Here is a 17,538-nt window from a genome sequence, read left to right on the forward strand (position 1 = left end):
CTTCTTGTCCTTTTGCACGGCCACCCAGCATCCTGTCACAGGGCCCTGCTCTACCTGTGGTGCCCAGGTCCTGGGCACCAGCATAGCATCGGCCCTCGGCTTGTTAGAGGTGCCCCACACAGACCTGTGAGTCAGGGATCGGACATGTGCTGACCTTGGGGCAGCGCTGCTCTAACTTACTGAAGTTGATGGGGGCTCATGCTTTTCTACAAACAAAGTTGCCCTGAACATCATGGACAAATCGGGCAGAGGTGGCAGAGAACAGGGTAGGGGCCTGATCTTTGAGGTTACAGCCCTGGTGTGGTCACAGTACACTGGGCCACGGGGCTCTTCTGTGTCCAGGACAAGAATTAACAGGTATCGTCTCCTGCTGGGCATTCTATGATGTGCTGGCTTCCATCTTAGAATATGCAAGACTAGCTCCTTCCCTGGCCCTCCTACAGCAGATGGTTCTACTTCTTGTCTTTGGGTCCTCTCCTCCTGTTCTCCAGGGATCCTACTGCTCCCAGAGGGGTTTCATCTGAAACAGTCCATCCAGTGGCTCTTGCCAAGGTCACCACTGAGGTCAGCATGGCTAAACCTGATGGTCAGTCTTCACTCCCATTTCCTGGGCCTGTCAGCAGCACTTGTCTAAGTGATCGATCCTATGTCTCAAAAACACCCTCTGTCTCTTCAGCTCCTGTAACCCACTCTTCTTACAGTCTCCCTCTCTCTCTTTTTTTGGCCATCCTGCCCAGTTTGCAGAATCTTAGTTCCCCAACCAGCGATCGAACCAGGGGCTTGGCAGGGAAAGCGCCAAGTCCTAACCACTGGACTACCCCGGAATTTCCTCAATGGTCTCTTCTTCTTTTTTAAAGAGTATGACTTTTTTTTTTTGAAGTCTTTATTGAATTTATAACAGGATTGCTTCTGTTTCTTTTTTTTTTTTGGTTGCACTGGGCCTTCATTTCTTTGTGTGGGTTTTTTTCTAGTTGCAGCAAGCAAGGCTACTCTTCACTGTGGTGCGTGGGCTTCTCATTGCAAAGTCTTCTCTTGTTGACAAGCACAGGCTCTAGGCGCTCAGGCTTTGGTAGTGGCAGCACGTGGGCTCAGTAGTTGTGGCACATGGGCTTCGTTGCTGTGCTCCACGCAGAATCTTCGAGAACCAGGGATCGAACCCGTCCCCTACATTGGCAGGTGGATTCTTGTCCACTGCGCCACCAAGGAAGTCCTGCTCCTGTTTTTTGTTTGTTTTTATGTTTTGTTTTTTGGCCTCGAGGCGTGTGGGATCTTAGATCCCCAACCAGGGATCCAACCTGCACCCTCTGCATTGGAAAGTGAAGTCTCAGTCACTTGACTGTCAGGCAAGTCCCCTATGGTCTCTGATTTTTTTTTAAAGAGTAACTGTTTTATATAGTTATTTATTTTTGGCTATGCTGGGTCTTCATTGCTGGGTGGGCTTCCCTCTAGTTGTGGTGAGCAGGAGCTACATTCTAGCTGCAGTGCTAGGGCTCAAATTGAGGGGTGACTTCTCTTGTTGGGGAACACTGGCTGTAGGGCGTGGGGGCTTCGCTAGTCACAGAACATGGGTTCAGTACTTGCGGCTCCCAGGATCTAGAGCACAGGTTGATAGTTGCGGCACACGGGCTAAGTTGCTCCAAGGCATGTGGGATCTTTCTGGATCAGGGATTGCGCCAGTGTCTTCTGCAGGTGGGTTCTTTACTGTTGAGCCACCAGGGAAGCCCCCTATGGTCTCTTTTAATTTCGTCTGTTGTCCTCAACTCCCTGATGACACCGAATCCTGGAGTGTCCCAGTGGGCCTCGTCTCTTCTCCCCTCTTCCTGTGATGGGACTTCAAAAACCACCTGGGAGTTCTGACAACTCCCCAATTTTGTGTGTCTAGACTTTGGGGGGCCCTGAACTAGACACGAGATGTATTCTTGCCATCTCAGCCTGGATGCTGCAGCCCTCTTCGTCTTGGGAGTGGCAGAAAGTTTGTATGTCCAGTTCTGTTCTAACTCTTCAGAGGTTTCATTCAGGCTCGTCTGTTCATGGGATTCTCCAGGCAAGAATACTAGAGTGGGCTGCCAAGCCCTCCTTCAGAGGATCTTCCTGACCCAGGGATTTAACCCAAGTCTCTTATATCCTGACCCAGGGATTGAACCCAGGGATTGTCTCCTGAATTGGCAGGCAGGTTCTTTACCACTAGTGCCACCTGGGAAGCCCATAGTTGAATTACAGTGTTGTATTAATTGCTGCTATATAGGAAAGTGACTCAGTTATACATGTATATACATTCTTTTTCATATTTTTTATGGTTTATCACAGGAAATTGAATATAGTTCCCTGTGCTATAGAGTAGAACCTTGTTGTTTATCCATTCTACATATACTAGTTTGCATCTGTTAATCCCAAACTCCCAATCCAACTCTCTCCAACCACTCTCCCCCTTGGCAACCACTAGTCAATTCTCTACGGCCCTGATTCCGTTTCTGTTCCATAGGTAAGCCCGTTAGTGTCATCTTTTAGGTTCCACATGTAAGTGGTATCATTTGGTATTTGTCTCTGACTTTACTTAGTATAATATTCTCTAGTTGCATCCCTGTTGCAGCAAATGGCATTATTTTCTGCTTTATCAGTTCAGTTGCTCAGTTGTGCCTGACTCTTTGCGACCCCATGGACTGTAGCACACCAGGCTTCCCTATCACCAACTCCTGGAGCTTGCTCAAACTCATGTCCAAGTCCATGATGCCATCCAATCATCTCATTTTCTGTTGTCCCCTTCTCCTTCTGCCCTCAATCTTTCCCAGCATCAGGGTCTTTTCCAATGAGTCAGCTCTTCGCATCAGGTGGCCAATGTATTGGAGCTTCAGCTTCAGCATTTCTAATGAATATTCAGAGTTGATTTCCTTTATGATTGACTGGTTTAATCTCCTTATGGCTGAGTAGTATTTCATTGTATATGTGTACCACATCTTTATTCATTTATCTGTTGATGGACATTAGGTTGTTTCCACGTCTTGGTTATTGTGAATTGTGCTGCTATGAACATAGGAGTGCGTGTCTTTTTGAATTATACTTTCATCTGGCTATATGCCCAGGAGTGATTGCTGGATCATACAGTAATTCTATTTTTAGTTTTCTGAGGAACCTCCATACTGGTTTTTTTTTTTATAATTTTATTCATTTTTGGCTGTGCTGGGTCTTTGTTACTGCTGGGCTTTTCTCTAGCTGTGGCGAGTGGGGGCTCCTCTCTAGTAGCGGTGTAATTTCTAGTTGCAGTGCAAGGTCTTCTCGCTGCAGTGGCTTCTTTTGCTGCGGAGCACAGGCTCTAGAGCGCACGGGCTTAGCAGTTGTGGCTCCCGTGCTCTAGAGGACAGGCACAATAGTTGGGCACCGAGGCGTAGTTGCTCCGCAGCATATGGGATCTTCCTGGATGGAGGATTGAACCTGTGTTTCCTGCACTGGCAGGCAGATTCTTTACCACTGAGCCACCAGGGAAGCCCCATAATGTGCTCCACTGTTGAGTGTTTTAAAAAAATCAGATTGTGGGAATTCCCTGGTGGTCTAGTGGTTAAGGCTGTGTGTTCCCACTGCAGGGGGGCGTGAGCTCTACCCCTGGTCAGGGACCTAAGATCCTGACTACCATGCGGTGCCATCAAAAAAATTTAAAAAAACAGATTTGGATATCATTTTTTTAAAAAATCACCAGATTATGTTCCTCTCTGTACAGAGCTCCCCTAGGCTTGGGGCTAGAATAGATTCTCCCTAAGCCTCCAGAAGGAACTAACCTTGCCGATGACTACTCCTGATTTCAGACTTTTCTCCCCCAGAAAAGTTGGTTATTCTAAGCCGCCGTGTTTGGCAGTCCCAAGAATCGACTAGGCTAGTCATGACTTTTTTCCCCTTCCTTTCACTTGCCTTTTGTGAAGCTGTGACCCAGGTTAATATCTACCAGCAAAGGACAGTTCAGGTAAAAGGTTGTGCCAACCTTTTTTTCCCAGGTCCCCTTTAAGAGGCCTCCACTGGACAGAATGTAGAATATGCTTCACATGTGCCTATCTCAGATTTCAGACTCACAGGAAATGTATCAAAGGTATTCCCCAGAATGTGCTGTTCCTCTTGAGTGTCCCAGCTCTAAGCCTGCATGACCCAAGCTTCTGCTAACTGTTCCCTGTCCTCCTGCCCGCTTGCCACCCTAACTCAAGCTACTGCCACCTCTGCAAGGCCCTGGAGACCCTTCAGCTCTTCTGGTCATTTCCCCTCTTGCTACCCTCTGGTCAGTGGCCTGAGAACTCCTGCAGGTTACCCATCTGTTACCATTCCACTGGCTAGAAGTCTTTCCAGCCCCCTGTGTTAGTAAGTCAAGTCTGAACACATCCGTCAGCCGTGGCAGGCTCTGCCCCCCCGCCCCCGTCACCGCTGCCGATGCGGCTCACAGAAGGTCCCCTCCAGTTGCCTCCTCAGCAGACTGAGGCCCTTTTCTCCCTTGTCTCCCTGCTTTCTCTGACACTGAGTGGAGAGAACAAGGGAGCATCATGGTAGCTGCCGCTTGGGTACTCAAGAGAAAAAAACAAGAGAGACAGAAGTCCCCTGAAAGTATGTCAGGGGACATGAACTGGGACAAAGGAAAGTACCATATCCTGACAAGTCAAATCTCAGTGGTCAGCTAAAGGGTTAAGAGTTGGCGGTCTGAACACAGAACACAGCACACAGCCATTTACTGAAAAAGAGTCAACTTTAATTGTAACTGACCAGCCTGTACCCAGGAATGTCTCTGAACAATCGAACAAAATCAACACGATAAAACTGTCCTATTGAAGAAATCAAGAGCTTCTGTCAGCCCCAGAGGTTCTGAGGGCTAGGCCAAGAGCAGCCCATTCCCATTCCTGAGGCTGGTTCTGTGCTCCACAGAAATTTCTCATCCCACAAGGAGGGTCGGGGTGGGTGAGGGACCAGTCCCCTCCTTCAAGCATGCTGGGGTCTCTCACAGTCACCGGTGGGGCGTGCCTTTCCCCCCACCCCAGTCCTGTCCTAAGGTAAAGGGAGACCCTCTGGGCATTGCCGCCAAAGCCAGGGAACAAGATGAGGCAGCTCAGATGCCTTCCTGGACTCTCCGCCAAAGTTTTACTCCAGTCTGCTCGGTTGGTGCCCGATGCCCAGGGGGCAGATTAAATAAGATATGCGCTAGAGGAAAAACTCACATGCCCCATCGTCTCCATGGTGCAAGTCACAGAGCAAAAGAAAGAAAACCAAAACCATGGCCCTAACAAGAAGCAACAGCAGCCGGCCTCAGAAGACGCGCTCAAACTCCGTCTGGTTGGTGGTGGCGGGATTCCGGCTCTGGTTGGTCGACTGCTGGGTGATCTGGCTGCCCTTCCGGCGTGGAGGTGCCAGGTACTCGAACATGGACGTCAGGTGGGTGGACAGCATGCCCTTGAGGTCCGAGGGCATGGGGTCGGACCAGAAGAAGTCGTGGTTGAGGGCGTCGTCACTGTCGATGCGCTGGGCGGGATCCAGCACCAGCAGCTTGTCAATGAGGTCCAGTGCGTAGGGGTCTCGCACGTAGGCCTTCAGCCTGTCCTTCACCTTCCGCTTCTGGCCCTTGACCAGCTCCACTTTCTCAAACAGCTCATACTTGTCCACATTTGGCCACACCTGGGGCGGCAGGGAGGCATGGAAAGAGGGTAACAGTTAATTCAGCAGGGTATGTGGCTGGTCGACTGGTTAAGTACCCGAAGTAACTGAATACGTCTCTGTTAAGGACTTCTTGGTGATCTGATGGTTAAGAACTGCCTGCTGATGCAGGGGACACGGGTTCAATCCCTGGTCTGGCAAGATTCCACATGCCACGGAGCAACTAAGCCTGTGCGCCACAACGACTAAAGCCAGGTCTAAAGCCAGTGCTCCGGAGCAAGAGAAACCCCTGCACTCCAACTAGAGAAAGCCCAGGCGCAGCAATGAAGATCCAGAGCAGCCAAAGATAAATAAGTAAATACATACAACTTGCTCAGATGCTTCCAAACCACCCCAGAGGGCAGTTCAGAGCCTTCTGCAGCCAAAGCAGCAGTAACCACAGATGGGACACAGGCACCGAGTACCAGACCCTTTGATGTGAATCGCCTGGGATATGTGTGCCAAGCCTTACGGAACCACAGATGTCTCACGGCACAGATCAGCTCTGAGGTGAGGTGCTCAAGACACCTTCCGGAAAACCTCAGGAACTGGGGACGTAGCTGAGACCTGAAGTCTCCATGGCTCTGAACAGCGGACCCTGACCCTCCACCAGCCTCCTGTCCAGGTCAGGGCTTCGCCTCCGTTCCGTGCCCGCCCCCCCGCCAGGGAACCCGCCGTACCCCACCTCACCCCCGATGTGTGCGGCTTGGGGGGGCCCCAGGAGGCGGGCTGTGACGCACCTCAGGGGTGATGGAGCCGCAGAGCTGGCTGATGAGGGCGAGCTGGTGCTGCTCCGTGTTGCCCTGCATGATGGGGCTGCGGGTCCACATCTCTGCCATGATGCACCCAGCACCCCACAGATCAATGGGGGGGCCGTAGTCCCGCTCCCCTGGGAACAAGAGCACACCAGGGAGGGCCCCCTGAGCCCCACGGCCTCCTGAGAGGCCATGCCCCTGGGGCCGATGGCTCAAGAAGCCCTGGCAGTTGGGGTGCTGAGGCTGAGCTGAGTGCCCAGCCCCTGCTCCCCTCTGCCAGCTCGGGAGAGTCCTCACCGAGCAACAGCTCTGGGGGCCGGTACCAGAGGGTCACCACACGGTTGGTGTAGCGGTTGGGCTGGCTGTTCTTGGCCAGGCTGAAGGCCCTGGCCAGCCCAAAGTCCGCCAGCTTCAGAACCCCATCGCGGGTGATGAGCACGTTAGCCGCCTTCATGTCCCGGTGCAAGATCTGCGGGAAGCACAAGGCGGAGGGTTCCCAGGGGTTCCTTAGCCATGCCCACCCCACAGTGAGCGCAAAGGCCAGCCCTAGCCTTGCTCTCTCCTCCCCAACTCCGGCCCCCACCTTGTTCCTGTGGATGTAGTAGAGGCCGTTAAGCAACATCTGCATGACCCTCTTGATCTCAGACAGTGTGAACTTGACTAAGACGTTGCTCAGTAGCCCAGCAAGATCATGCTCACAGAAGTCAAACACCAGGTATATACTGCCTTTGCAGCGGTTATAGGGGGAAGCTGAGGCAGGAAGAATGAGGAGGAGAGAGGGAGGGCAAGAAAAAAAAATCAGAAACCTCATATACAATTCATTTCCCCCAAACTAGCTCCCAACCCCTCCAACCCATGGCCACCCGGATACCCGGGTTATGAATTCCTTCACAGGCAAAATATTTTCTGAGTGCCTTCTCTGGGCTGGGTGCTATGGCAGGCCCTGGGAAAACACCTGCTCTGATGAAAGGACCAGAGAAAGCAGTCACAGTTGGAATGTCTGGGTTAACAAGAGGCAGTTTAAATGTGTCCAGTTTCAACTCCGCAAACAAAGCCTCAGTTTCTCCATCTGAAAATGGGAACACGATCCAAACAACTTACCTTTGGTTCGACAGATCTCAATCAAGTTGACCACATTCTCGTGTTTTAGAAGCTGGAGGATCTTGATCTCCCGCAATGCTGTAATGGGGAACTGGGTGGGAGAAAGACAGGAGGAAGTCAAAAGTGTGTGAGCACACTACAGACCCAGGAACTGGCCACGGGGTCCACGCAAAAGGTCATAGATTGGGAACCAGAGTAAATGCACAGGCTCTGAAATTAGTTGTCTCAGATGCCCCATATGTAAAACAGGAGTAACTATGTACCCCTCATAAAGAACTGAATGACTCAAAATAATTCAATGAATGAAATGAAACAGTGATACTTCACACAAAGGTTCTGCAACCAGTCATCAGATGCTCCGTAGTTTCTTCAACCTTATAAATTTTAGCCCTATGCCTGCGTTTAGCCTGTTTGGCAGTTAACAAATATATAATTAAAGAAGCAGATCTCTGGGAAGCTGGACCAGAACTAACACACGTGTGTGGCAGGAGAGACTGTTGTTTTTCAGCTGAACACCAATCACCTTTTTAAAGCCATTGCATGTAATTATTATCATTATTTTATATGTACATATATTTTGTGTTCAACAAAATTAAATCCTAAAGAAAAAGTGTTTAAAGACTTCCTAACTTCAAAAACCCAGGGGCATTGGGTGCAAGCATGGGCTCCCCCTCCTGGTACCAACCATATTCACCTAAGAATGAAGTATCGAAAGCTCTAAGACATCTGAATTCAAAGACTGAACTGGGAAGTCAAACTCCCTGGAATATGGAAATTTCCAAACACCTAATCTGAATCTGTTACGTTGAGAGTCCCCAAAGCAGAAAGGTGGAAACGCAACCTCAAGCCCAAGGGAGCTGGCAGACCTGCCCACCCCACCCCATCCCACCCCATACTCACCCCCTCTTTCTCGTTCTCCATCAGTACCTTCTTCAGGGCCACCTTTTGGCCGGTCTTGCGGTGCTTTGCCTTAAACACCTCCCTGCAGGCGGAGAGGGGGGGGACCCAAGAGGGCTCTTACAGGCCGTTTCCGCAGGGCCCGCCCCTCCCCCACCAGAGGAGGGCCGGAAAGGGAATCCCGGGCGGGGCTGGGCCGGGTCCCCCAGAGCACTCGGCTACCCCACCACGCGGTGACTCCGGTCCCTTCTCGAGTCTCAACCTCCTTCCCTCTGCTCCCTGCACCTCACCGGGGCGTCTCGCGGAGAGATACCGCTCCACTCACAGGCTCCTCTCTGCAACCCCTCCCTGCCCCCCCATCAAGGGCCTCAGGCTCCTCCCAGCCGGCCGACTCCTTCAGGCCCCGGCGGGGTTGCGGTGCGGCCTAGCGAGACCAGGGAATAAGTCTGCATCTAAGTGGCTTCCCGACCAACCGGGCCCGGGTCTGGGCGTCCCGACGTCGGCCCGGAGGGGTGCAGGCTCAGGAGGCTCCTGGTCCCTGGGGGTGGGGGTGGGGGTGGGGGCCCAGCCTTACCCGAAGGTGCCTTGGCCGATTTTAGCGAGCTTCTCATATTTGGTCACCTCATCACAAAAAGGGCACTCCACCGAGTCGTACTGCTTTGCCATGGCTGACTCCAGTGCGCCGCCGCCGCCACCGCCACCTCCAGCCGCCACCGCCGCCGCCGCAGCTCCCGCTCCGGGTCCCGCCGCCGTGCTCCAGGCCCCTCCGCGGCCGCGCCACTTCCGCCTCCACGGCCACTTCCGGCCTCGAGGCGCCGACCCCGCCTCTTCCGCCCGCCGCCCGCCGCCAGGCCCCCTGGGACTTGTAGTTCCCGGGAGGCCAGGAGGAGCCGAGGCTGCAGAGGCGCCTCCGCCACCGCCGCTGCCCCCGCCGCCGCCGCCACCGGCGGCGGCGGCGGCCCCGATCGGGGGCGCGGGGAGCCGGGGCGTCGGGGCTGGGGCTCGAGGTGGTGCGTCCCGCTGCATCGGCTCGGGCCGCCGCCGCCGCCGCTGCCGAAGCCGCTGCCGCTCTGGCGCCCGATCCGGGGCCAGCCGCAGTGCCCTGCTCCTCCTCCTCCTCCGACGGCGCCGCCTCCGCCGGGCTGCGCTGGGCGCCGGGCGCGGGGGGGATGGGGGGCGGCCCCCCGAGCCGCGGCCTGGGGGCTCCCTGGCCGGGCCCGGGCCCGGGGCGGCCGGGCGAGGGGGCCAGACGGAAACAGCCGATGAGGAGGCGGCCCGAGAGCCCGGGAGGGGGCGCGTTATAAAGGGGGAGGTGCCCGGGCCTCGCCCTCCCCTCCCCCTCCGCCCGCCCCCTCCCTCCTCCCTTCCACCCTCCGCGGCCGCACCTGCCGCCGCCACCGCCTGCCTCCCGCCCGCCCGCCGCCCTCGGCGCGTCACCGCCCACGGCCCCTCCTCCGCCTTCGGAGGTGGGGCCCCGCGCCCAACACCTGGCTTCGGGGCGCGACTTGCCGCGTGCCTCAGTTTACCCGCACATGCCAGCCGCAGCGGGGAGTCCCTTCCTCCCAGGCTCGGGGTTTCCGCACCCGCCCCCCACCCCGCACTCCACGCAGGCGAAGACTAGAGGCGCCGAGGGAGCGGCCTCGGGTCCGGGGAGGGGAGAACGGGCCCCCACCGCCGCTTCCCCGGGCCCCAGCCGACCCGCCGTTGATATGGCAACCGACAGCCGCCAGGGGGCGCGGCGACATTGAAGGTGGTGAGCCAGCAACGCCTGGGCCTTCCACTCCTGGACCCCCACTCAGTTCTCTGGGAGACAAGAGATGAGACCCACAGGACCTTGGTTCCCGCCGAGCTGCTCCCTAACTGGTCGCGCCCCGGGTTAGTAGTCACAAAGGTAGCCGGCATTTCGTCGGCCCCCCTTGTGTGCTCAGGAAGTGCTGGGCATTCCTGCTGAATCCTGAATCCACCGCCCCGTAGTCAGGATCACTAACCAGTTTTACAGAAGAGCACATTGAGGCTCGGAGAGGTGAGGTCATTTGCTCAAGGTCACACAGTAATAAAGCTGGGACTCGAACCTTGTCTATGTAAATCCGAAGAGGATTCTCTTGATTCAGGCTATTTACAGTCTGTCCAGCAATATAGCAAGTGGTGCTGTTTGAGGCCTGCTGTCCTTATGCCAGGGTACCAAGCCCACCACCGTTCACCATCTCCTTCTCTGATCCTATGCCTGCTTCTCCTTCCCTGGCCCTCTTCCCCGGCAGCTTTCTGATACCTTCTGGCTCCAGGAGCCTCCTGTATCTCCCTCCAGCCCTTAACAACCAGCCCCCATCAAGGCTGCCTTCAGACCTCCTCTCCACCCCCTCTTCAATCTGCACCCCCTACCCCAGTCCTCTACCAGTGGATCCTAAGACCTGTCCTCCCCAGTCTGTCCCCTCCATCTGTCCCCGTCCCAGCACCCATCAGATCATTCTGAAGTGATGTCTGTATATATTTCTCTCCACTGTCATCAGGAGAAACCAAATTGTGACATTTGAGGCTTTTTCCATCTCCCCACCTAGGCTGTGGCCACACTGTTCCTACACCCCAGGGCCCCTTGCCTTCAGGGCTGTGCTCTCTGATTGCACCCCACTATCTTCTCTTCTGCCAGGAAGGTTCCTGGGTTGCTCTCCAGCTCTTAGCTCACATGGCTTGGCCTTGAAGCTTTTTTGTAGGAGTCAAGAATGGGTCTGTTGATCCTGGTGTCCCAAGAGACCCTGTTCTGCTGGGAGGCAGGGGAACTGCCAGGGAAGGTCTTCAGGATCAGGTGAGGAGCAGTGAGCCCTCACCTGAAGGCACTGTGAACCAGCGAGGGTTTGGGGCATGTCAGGGAGTGATCTGGGGTCAGTTTCTTGGGTACAGTATTAGAAGCAGGGTGAAAGTTAGTTAAGACGCTCAGTCGTGTCCGACTCTTTGCGACCCCATAGACTGTAGCCTACCAGGCTCCCCCGTCCGTCCATGGGATTTTCCAGGCAAGAGCACTGGAGTGGGCTGCCATTTCCTTCTCCAGGGGGATCTTCCCAACCCAAGGATTGAACCCGGTCTCCCACATTGTAGGCAGACACTTTTACTGTCTGAGCCACCGGGGAATATGGCAAGTGGCCATTGGCTAAATTGGGGGTGGGGAGAGCAGGGAGGAAGAAAATAATAATAATTGTAGTAATTACAGTTTATGGAGGGAAAATAAATGGTCCAAGCTGTACACTTAGCACTTTATGGGAATTATCTCAATTCTCCCTCAGCAATATTATACTATTATTACCTCTGTTGTACATAGAAGAACACTGAAACTCAGGGGTGACATCACGTATTGTTGTTGTTCAGTTGCTAAGTCGTGTCTGACTCTTTGTGACCCCGTGGACTGAAGCCCACTAGGCTCCTCTGTCCTCCACTATCTCCTGGAGTTTGCTCAAATTCATGTCCAATGAGTCGGTGGTACTATCTAACCAGCTTATTTTCTGGAGAAGGAAACGGCAAACCCACTCCAGTATTCTTGCCTGGAGAACCCCATGGACGGTGACATCATTGGCCAGGGTCAAACACCTTGCCACACTGATATGAAAAGCAGGTCAGCCTGGTGCCAACCCCAAGCAGTTACCCATGTCAGGACCCCACCCATCTGGGCTGAGGGTGGAGCCAGGGCACAGTCATGGCACAGCAGCGCCAGCTGGGTGGCCGGATGCCAGTGGGAGGTGTGGGAAGGAATAGTCGCATCGGGTGGGAAGGGGGAGGTCTGCGTGGGTTTGGGTGGCTTCCACCATCAGATTCTCAGCCTGGGGCCCCTGCTTGTTTCTCACGAGCCCTCCCTAAGTCACATCCTGTGGGCAGAGGCCTCAGCAGAAGTTCCGGTGGTGTCATCATCTTCACCCCCCCATCCCTGGCCTGAACCCTGACATTGCCAGTCACTTCCCCTCATGGCCTCAGGCCCTCAGCCCTCCCTGCGGGATGATGGCAGGCAGCAGCAGTCAGAGCCCTTCAGAAGGCTGCCCAGTGAAAGTGAGAAGAAATTAGGTCCTAGCCAAAAACAACTTCTCACCGACTCTGACTTCTTTGCTGGTTGGAGGGAAATGTTTCCTGTTTCCATGGATCAGTTAGGCTGGCAAGGCCGGGCATGTGACCAGTACTCAGGAAATGTTTGCTGACTGACTGACCAGGCTCTGAGAGAGCCTCTGGTCCTGCTGCATTTAGCAGTTAGGGAAACTGAGGCACAGAGTAGGAAAGGGAGCCCCTGGCCAGCTGTTTGACCTGGACCTTCTGTTTTCTTCCCCTGACCAGGAGCAGGGTGCGAAGCATATGGAGGGAAGAAGAAAGGCTCCTGGGGGGGGAGGTGCTTTTGTTGCTGGTCTCCCTAGGGAGACAAGGGGTCACCGGCAGATAGGGGGTCATAGAATAGAGAATGGCTGTGTGATGTCCACAGCCCTGCAGTTCCATGGACATTCTGCACACGCCAGCTGTGTGCCTGGCCCCATGATATATGTTAGACCTCTGAAACTTTACAGCACCCCTCTTGGAAAGCTGCTGTTAAGGGACTCAAGTTACAGAAGAGGAAACAGTTTCAGAGTGGTAAAAGTGGCCTGCCCAAGGCCACGCAGCCAGGGAGCTATGGAGCTGGGATTCAAAGCCGGGTCTCTGGTCCCCAATAGAAGACAACTGAGGCAAGCTGTGAAAAGATATCTACTGAGTCCTACAGTTAGAGCAGGCCTGTGGCCAGTGTGGAAGCTTGAGGCTAGTGCCTCTGATGATGCATGAGGTCTGTTCAGAACATGCATATAAAGACACAAGTGAGGGACTTCCCTGGAGGTCCAGTGGCTAAGACTCAGCTCCCAATGCAGGGGGGCCTGGGTTAGATCCCCGATCAGGGAACTAGATCCCATATGCCAAACTAAGAGTTTGCATGCCTCAACTAGAAGATTCTGGATGCCACAACTTAAAAGATCCTGCCTACAGGAACTAAAGATCCCATGTGCTACAACCAAGACCCAGGGTAGCCAAGTAAATAAATAAAAATATTTAAAAAAATGAAGACACAAGTGAATGTAATATAGATAGTATTCTCAGTGTAGATGTCTTAGTTCATGGCCACAGGATCATGTGAGAGATGTTGAGTTTGTCCGATTTTATTGATGGGAACAGTGAAACTCAGAGAGATGATGTGACTTGCTTGAGGTCAGGCAGGTGGCTGTCTGGACTCAGGTGTGCCTGGGTACAGTGAATATGACACTGAAAGCCTCCAGTCTCTAATCATCCTTGGCCAGATTGCTGACACCTCTGTCATAGATTGGGGAGGGGAGGACGGAGGGGCTAGAAATCAGAGCAGGGTTCCTGGGGCCCTGTGGCTCAGTCTAGACCACAGGGACTCACTCAGTGGAGAGAAAGATGAGCCAGTGGAGGGGTGCATGCGTTCCGAGTGTGGGTCTAGCCCAAGCAAAGGCCTGAGGCTGGAAAGCGCTCCTGTGTTCAGGGCTGCGGAGCGAGGTTGGGCTGGCCTCCAGCGGTGGCTGAGGAGGGCCCGGGGGACAGCCACCAGCCAGCAGGTCCCCAGCCGCACTCCCAACGGCCACTCGAGGCAGCACAAAGAGGGCTCTGAGCTCAGCGGAGCCGCCACACTGAGCAGTCACACTGAGCCCCATTCATTCTCCCAGGGATGCGGCAACTACCCTGGCGCCTGGGACAACGGCAGGGCTAGCCTGGCGCGGGCAAGGCCCCTCCACCGCAGCAGCACAGCCTCGCCCTGGCTGTGGCTGGGACTCCTGAGTTTCACCCAGGGTGCCTGCCCCAGGGTTTTCCTGACCTGAGCCAGTCTGCCCCTGGCCTGAACCACCTCCATCCTTCCGCAAGAAGTGCCAAGTATACTGGCTCAGGCCATCATTTGCTGTGTTTGTCTTCCCAGCAACTCCAGGAAGTGGAGGAGTGGGGGGATTACTGTGCCCTCATTTCACAGATGAGGAAACTGAGACTCAGAGAGGTAAAGTCTCTCATGGAGGGTCACACAGCAAGTCAGGAGTGGGCCTGGCGAGGAAGCCAGTACTGGCTGATGCCACTGCCTCAGCAGCAAGCCCAAATCCCTTCAACTGCCTCCTGAGAAAGAAGCTGGGGGATCCACCCTCCAGCTCTCACCAGAAAGACCCCTCTAGCTACCACCAGGCCACTGGCCCCTCTCCCTCTTCCGACACAACCAGAGACAGGGAGGGGCACTGGTCTGGGAGTTAAAACACCTGGGTATCTGTCCAGCCTCTGCTCCTCGTTAGCCTCAGTTCCCTCATCTGTGAAATGGGACAGTGCCAGGATCACCTCACAGATCTGTGACAATCTGTGGGGGCTTCCAGATCCATGCCTGGATCATGGTCAATGCTCAAGAGAGGGAGCTGGAGTTGTACCCCCTTTTCCTCCCAAGTCCATGGTCCAGAAACCCCATCCTTTCATTTGAACTTTGTCCCATCCAGGCCTGTTTACTGCCTCCAATCTCATGGGCTGTGTTGCTTTCCCTTCCAGGCCCTCAGGTTCCCCCTTGTCCCATCGAGAAAGTTCGGCAGGCCCTTCCCCCACCAAGGTCTATCATCCGGCTGCCAGAGGGTGGCAGGCGCTCTGAGTGTGCAAGTTAGGACCTCAGACTCCATGGCTGGACAGGCAGGTCCAAATTCCAGGTCACTTGATTTCAGGACAGGGCCTCAGTTTCCACATCGGTAGAAGGAGCACAAGAAAAACAATACTTGCCTCCTTAGGGCAGAAGAACTGAGCCCTTTGGCTGGCCCGCACTAGGTGATCAGAAAACATTAGTCGTTAGTAGTCATTATTTTAATGGAGGATGCACAGGGGCCCCACCTGACCTTGAACTTCACCTTTCACATCCCAGTGGGCCAGCCCTGGGGCCAGGATAATAATGTCCGATCATGCCAGAGCCTCCGTGGGTTGACTTTACCTTACACTTGTGCCTATTCTAGAAATGAGGTGACTGAGTCTTCAGAGGCAGAAGTAACTCCACACTCAGAGCCAGGGTCTGAAGCCCCTGGTTTTTCGGGTGGCCCCCAGCAGTTGCTGGAAGCTTTCGCAGGTGTCAAGGACAACCTGTGTAGGGGAGGTTTCATTTCCTCCTCTCTGTCCTGTCCATGTGAACGTGCACATACACACACACACACACACGGGGTTGCAGGGTAGAAAAACACCAGGCTGTGGGTTAAGGGGCCTGAAAGGGCAAGTTGTCACTCAGTCTGTGCTACCAACCCGCTGTATGACCTGGGGTCCTTCTGCCTGCCTGTGTCTCGGTTTTCCTGTCCTATCCTTGTACGGCGGGGTGGTGGACTAAATTATCACCATGTCCCTGCCAGCTTGAAAAGGAGTGATGATGCCTTGAGGGCACTGATTCTATGCCAGGCTTTGCACCAAGCGCTGGACTCTGTGAGGTGGGCATTGCAAATACCCCTCACTCACAGTGACAAAAGTGAGGCTCGAGGAGGGACTTGTCCAGGATCACATGGTGACAGAGGGGGGCAGCCAAGACTTGAATTTGGGCGGCCTCAGGGCCCACGGGCCAAACCATGGCCCTCCCCTTGCCACCACGACCAGTACTCTCCCCAGCACTGAGGCTTAGAGTAAACCCCTCTGCCCGCAGGCCTGACTCCCTGCACCCTCCCAGCTCGCTGGCCAGACCCCCCGACAGCGGTTGTCAGGTCCCTGGAGGCCCCCAGCCCAGTAGGCTCTGTTCCCAGAGCCTGCGGTTTCTTTCCCAGACCTTCCAGATCTCACGCGCTTGTGGTCTGCCCCCTGCCTCCCCCCGCTGCCAAGGCCAAGGAGGAGGCCCACAGGGGCTGGGACTTGAGGGGGGGGGGTGCCCTGCCTCCGCCCCCCTGCGGAGAGGATGGGGAGGGTGGGGCTGTGAGAGGTTCACTGGTTTAAAAATATACAGAGGAAGCTAGTGAGAGGGCGCGAGAAAGGGGAAGGGGAGGTGAGGGAGGCATCCCAGCATTGATGTCCAGAGCTTCGAGTGGCTTCTTGCCTTTCGGCCAGGGGCTCTGCACGACTTGCCAAGATGACGGAGGGGACCAAGAAGGCCAGCAAGAAGTTCAGTGAGTGTGGGGTGCTGTCTGCACCGTCCTCCATCCCCCTGTCTGTCCGTCCGTCTCAGCCTCTCCACATCTGCTCCTTCTCGCTCTATCTCGTTTCTGTTTCTCTTTCTGTCCATCTCTGGCTCTCTCTGGAGGACTCTGATTCTGAGTTTCCATGGCGCCGTCTCTCCATCCCTCTGGCCTAGTCTCTCTCTCTCTCTGCAGCTGGTTTGGCTCTCCATCTCTGTTTCTCTCTCATCTGTCTCTGTCTGTTGCTATTCCTCTGTCTCTCCCCACCCAACTTTCAGTCTCTCCATCCGTCTGTGTGTCCTCTGGCTCCCTTTGACCTCCGGGCTGGGCCAGGGAAGACCTCCACGCATTCCATTGCCTGCTTCTGTGCTGGTTCACATGGGGGTCTCGGGTTGGGAGTTTCTGGGGCTGGGGTGGGGGGAGGAGTGCGTGCCGTGGGTTAATGTCCCACGACCCCACCAGCAGTGACGCTGGGACCCAGAGCAACTAAATGAGGGGCCACACCCACCCATCACTCTTCTTCCCCAGGTTGCTGATTCTTTCCTGGTCCCAGCAAACTTCAGCTCCCTCTGATTCTTTTTTTTTTTTTTTTTAAGATTTAGATACAGATTTAGCTGTGCTGGGTCTCAGTTACGGCACTCGGGATCTTCAATCTTTATTGTGGCATGCAAGATCTTTTTAGTTACAGCATGTGGGATTTAGTTCGTTGACCAGGGATCGCATCCCAGGCCCCCTGTATTGAGAGCGCAGCATCTTGGCGACTGGACCACAGGGAAGACCCCCCTGAGGCTTTGGATCTGACAGCACATGAGGGGAGTGTACAGGGCAAGGATTATGACTGTATTCCACAGACGAAAGACCCAGAGACTTGCCTGAGGTCATATGGGGCTACAGAGCAGGGCTCAGTCTCACGTCCCTGGACCCTGGACTTCAGTTTCCCTCCCTGCCCTACTAGGGCTTCCTCCAGACCCCCGGTGCCCAGGAGACAAAACAAGTGGTACTAAGAAAGGAGGCGATTTGCTCGT

At 54.8% G+C, this 17,538-nt stretch overlaps 2 protein-coding genes across 3 annotated transcripts in view; one reads left to right on the forward strand and one right to left on the reverse strand.

Moving 5' to 3' along the window:
- Positions 1-4,698: 4,698 nt before the first annotated feature.
- On the reverse strand, positions 4,699-9,182 carry CDK9 (cyclin dependent kinase 9). The gene is made up of 7 exons (XM_081587130.1): positions 8,983-9,182; positions 8,412-8,493; positions 7,512-7,602; positions 6,994-7,160; positions 6,708-6,879; positions 6,396-6,544; positions 4,699-5,637 (listed from the first exon to the last, which is right to left on the reverse strand). The coding sequence occupies exons 1-7, from the start codon at positions 9,072-9,074 to the stop codon at positions 5,272-5,274; spliced, it is 1,119 nt and encodes a 372-aa protein (XP_081443256.1). The 5' UTR covers positions 9,075-9,182; the 3' UTR covers positions 4,699-5,271.
- A 524-nt stretch (positions 9,183-9,706) lies between these two features.
- The window catches only part of SH2D3C (SH2 domain containing 3C), a 40,110-nt gene continuing 32,278 nt past the window's right edge, over positions 9,707-17,538 (forward strand). Inside the window, exon 1 of one of the 2 annotated variants that reach the window (XM_081587122.1) lies at positions 9,707-10,283. In XM_081587122.1, coding sequence (XP_081443248.1) covers positions 10,226-10,283 — 58 coding nt within the window. In that variant the 5' untranslated portion in view covers positions 9,707-10,225. Of the gene's footprint in view, positions 10,284-16,359; positions 16,505-17,538 lie in introns of those variants that run through there. The other variant, XM_081587123.1, reaches the window with a different exon arrangement.

The sequence above is a fragment of the Giraffa tippelskirchi genome, chromosome 4 (genome assembly GCF_054371585.1).
Source record: "Giraffa tippelskirchi isolate mGirTip1 chromosome 4, T2T-mGirTip1v1.2.pri, whole genome shotgun sequence".
In the NCBI taxonomy this organism is placed as follows: domain Eukaryota; kingdom Metazoa; phylum Chordata; class Mammalia; order Artiodactyla; family Giraffidae; genus Giraffa; species Giraffa tippelskirchi.

Bases quoted from the DNA above. Each gene is read 5' to 3' on its own strand.
- CDK9 (XM_081587130.1), bottom strand. From the start codon at position 9,074: ATGGCAAAGCAGTACGACTCGGTGGAGTGCCCTTTTTGTGATGAGGTG. The intron at 6,545-6,707 runs GTGAGGACTCTC...TCTTGTTCCCAG, and splicing joins GCCCCCAGAGCTGTTGCTCG to GGGAGCGGGACTACGGCCCC. The intron at 5,638-6,395 runs GTGCGTCACAGC...CTGCCGCCCCAG, and splicing joins GCGGCTCCATCACCCCTGAG to GTGTGGCCAAATGTGGACAA.